The 2,970-nt window shown below is 45.9% G+C and overlaps 1 protein-coding gene across 1 annotated transcript in view; it reads right to left on the bottom strand.

The window, feature by feature from the left end:
* LOC126503066 (acylcarnitine hydrolase-like) overlaps positions 1 to 338 on the bottom strand; it is a 22,688-nt gene extending 22,350 nt beyond the window's left edge. Inside the window, exon 1 of the mRNA XM_050144572.1 lies at positions 157 to 338. Within this exon, the coding sequence (XP_050000529.1) occupies positions 157 to 338 (182 nt within the window). The remainder of the gene's footprint in view (positions 1 to 156) is intronic.
* Positions 339 to 2,970: the final 2,632 nt, after the last annotated feature.

Raw genomic sequence — 2,970 nt, 5'->3', positions numbered from 1 at the left:
TTTTTTTTTTTTTTTTTTTTTTTTGGTTTTTCGAGACAGGGTTTCTCTATGGCTTTGGAGCCTGTCCTGGAACTAGCTCTGTAGACCAGGCTGGTCTCGAACTCTGGCTGTTACTTCTTTCTTGCTTTCCTCAATCAGCCTTTTCCACGTACCCACCTCCCTGGCAACTTGTCTCCACAGCACCATGTTCCAGTGTGGAAGAATTTGGCAGACCTGCCGTATTTCCATAAAAGGTAAAAATCCTCCACACCAGATAAACATGGATTGCATGCTTGATGCTTCTTGGTGAGGTAACAAGTAGCCAAGGCAGCAGCCACTCTCAGGGAGTAGAAGGCCATTTGCCACCATCTTTCCAGTACTGGAAACTCACTCCTATCTCCAGTGACACGCTCTCTACGGGACACTATGCCAGATGCCGTAGCTGTCCATATAGATCACTGAGGACATGGGCCACTAGAATCTGTCATTGATACAGCAACAGGCAAAACCTGCTGAAATGGGTTTGCTAAGAGTCAGGCTACAGCCAGGATGCTTCACCCCCAAGAAAAGCTCTCCATGGAATCCCACCTATTGGAGTGAGTGTACTTTCAGTCAGAAGGCAGGAAAACAGCCCAGAAAGGGACATTTTTGACAAATATATTAAAAATAAAAACTGTGCACACATTTTCTTTTTTAATTTTTAAATGAAACAGTTGAAGTTTATTAAGCAGAGATTCTTTTTTTCTCTTTTTTCCTCATTTTTCTAGACAAGGTTTCTTGGTGTTAAAGCTCTGACTTTCCTGGAACTTTCTTTGTAGACTAGGTTGGCCTTGAACTTACAGAGATTCACCTGCCTCTGCCTCCCAAGTGCTGGGGATTATAGGTGTCCACCCCCCCCTCAGCTAAGTAGAGATTCTGATTTTGAGTGGCATGTGGGGAAAGGATAACACATCTCTCATTACACGTGTAGCTTTCTCAAGAGTTACTGTGTCTTTATAATGGCTGTATGTGGAAAAAGGGGGCCCATGAAAAGTAAAAAAAAAAAAATTGCAGAAAATTCCCTGTAATTAAATCTCTGCTAATGTCATCTATATCATATTTAAAACTAAAAGTCACCATTAATTGGATTACCATCTGATCTTTTATGTGATACTTTAAATTCCTGACTTTGCTATGGTAAGCATTGCTGACCAAGTTTACTTCTAGATGTCCACCTTATCTTGATTATCACCGATGCTGAAATTGTTGTGGTATTCTGTTTGAACATTTCTACATTTACCATCCCACCAGACAGGTTCTTGCCGTGTAGCCCAGGCTGGCTTGCAGCTGAAAAGCCTTCCACTTTCTCTGCCTCATCTAGACCACCATTTACAGGTGTGTGCCATTACAGCAGCTCACACCTATCTTATCTTGATGTTCCATGGATGAGCCTGGCCTGAATGGTGCACAACTCTGTGCCCTCTTATAGTTATCAGTGATTCTGAACCCAGGATCCAAAGAAGAATGTTCAAATAAGCCAAGAGTGGGTTGGGCAGATCTTCCCATCCAGGAGACCCTGGGGACATCTCAGAACCTGGACAACAGCAGGGAAGAGTCACAGTGTGAAGTCCTTATGGCCTCCTTAGGGTAAATCTGTTTGCGGAGGCCTGGCAGGAGGTCAGCATGACTCAGGCTTGAACACTTTTGGGTAGGAGGCCTCAGGGCTGCACACTGACCCCAGGCACAGTACCTTCCTGGCTCACCTATTCATAAACCTGAAGACTTTCTGGCAGACAGGGAGCACATGCCCTTTGCCTCGGACTCCAAGTTGTACCTTTTCCAAAGGTCAGAAAATGGAAAAGGGAACACAAGCCTCTCAGTTGGGCAACTGTTGTAGGGCTGGAGAACTGTATGACTGAGGGCCAGGAAAATTTCCCAGGATTGTTTGGAGTATACCGTGATGCTTCCTCTGTCTGAGAGGGTGACCCATTTGGAGTTCAATGCTAGTAGGAAGGTGTAATTCATTTTATTATAACCCATGGGTCAGTAAGACCTACAGTCACAGGCACAACCCTATACAGAAAGGGACATGACCCATCTGTCCCTCTGTCCCCAACACTCTTCCTTCTGACTTTCAGGCCCAGGGCTTGGCAGAGTAACCCTCTGTACTATTGAGTCTCCTCAGACATCACTGACTCTCTGGGCTACAGGGGCCACTTTTCCACTCTGTCATCTCTACCTGCTCCTCCTCCCTTGCTACCTTCCCTACCACAGCCTCAGCCTCTGCCTCTGCCAAAATTGGCCACTCTGGCCCCCACCACCCACGTAAGGATTCTCACCATGCGCGCGGAGAAGAAACACAAGCCCACAGGTTACAGCAATTAACAGAAGTGCACAGGCTCCAGCAATCAGCCAACCACGACGTTTGCAGGACGGCATGATCAGCTCTGAGGCCTGAGTCTGTGCTGCTATGGGATGCACTGTGTGCAGGAAGCAGAATATGTGGGCTCTGCCTAGACAATTATTTGAACTTTAAGATTTATAGGCGGGAGCTTGGTGGGAGGGGCAAAGTTGCAGGAGAGCTGTGACTAAGCAGAACTGATAGGACCCAGGGTTCAGCAGGTGGGGCAAATGCTCTTCTGTGATGTGAGTTCCCTTTTTAGTCTCATTGCAAGCCACAACATAGCTTCAGAAGCTAGTTATTTTGATACCAGCCATCACCTAAAACCTGGGGTCACCATGTTTACTGTCCTTGGAGCTAATTGCCTTTTTCATATATTGCTCGCTTTGGAAGCTACTTGATTGTACTTCCTGCCTGCTCAAGTAATATTATCTCCCTTCTCAGGCCTTCGATAGTGTTGAAGATTAGATAGTCATAGTTACCGTCCTCTTATGATCTAGCCAAACCATTTCCAATACAGGACTTAGACACCTCTTCTGGTCCCTGAATGCTTTTGACTTTTTCTGAGAAACCAGGGTTCCTGCCTGGTTCAACCCTTCATTGAGTTGAAC

Source organism: Alexandromys fortis, unplaced genomic scaffold (genome assembly GCF_014885135.2).
Source record: "Alexandromys fortis isolate MF-2015 unplaced genomic scaffold, M_Fortis_MF-2015_v1.1 scaffold_1, whole genome shotgun sequence".
Taxonomy (NCBI): Eukaryota; Metazoa; Chordata; class Mammalia; order Rodentia; family Cricetidae; genus Alexandromys; species Alexandromys fortis.
The sequence above is the reverse complement of the archived record's forward strand: the minus strand, read 5'-3'. Positions and strand labels throughout refer to the sequence as shown.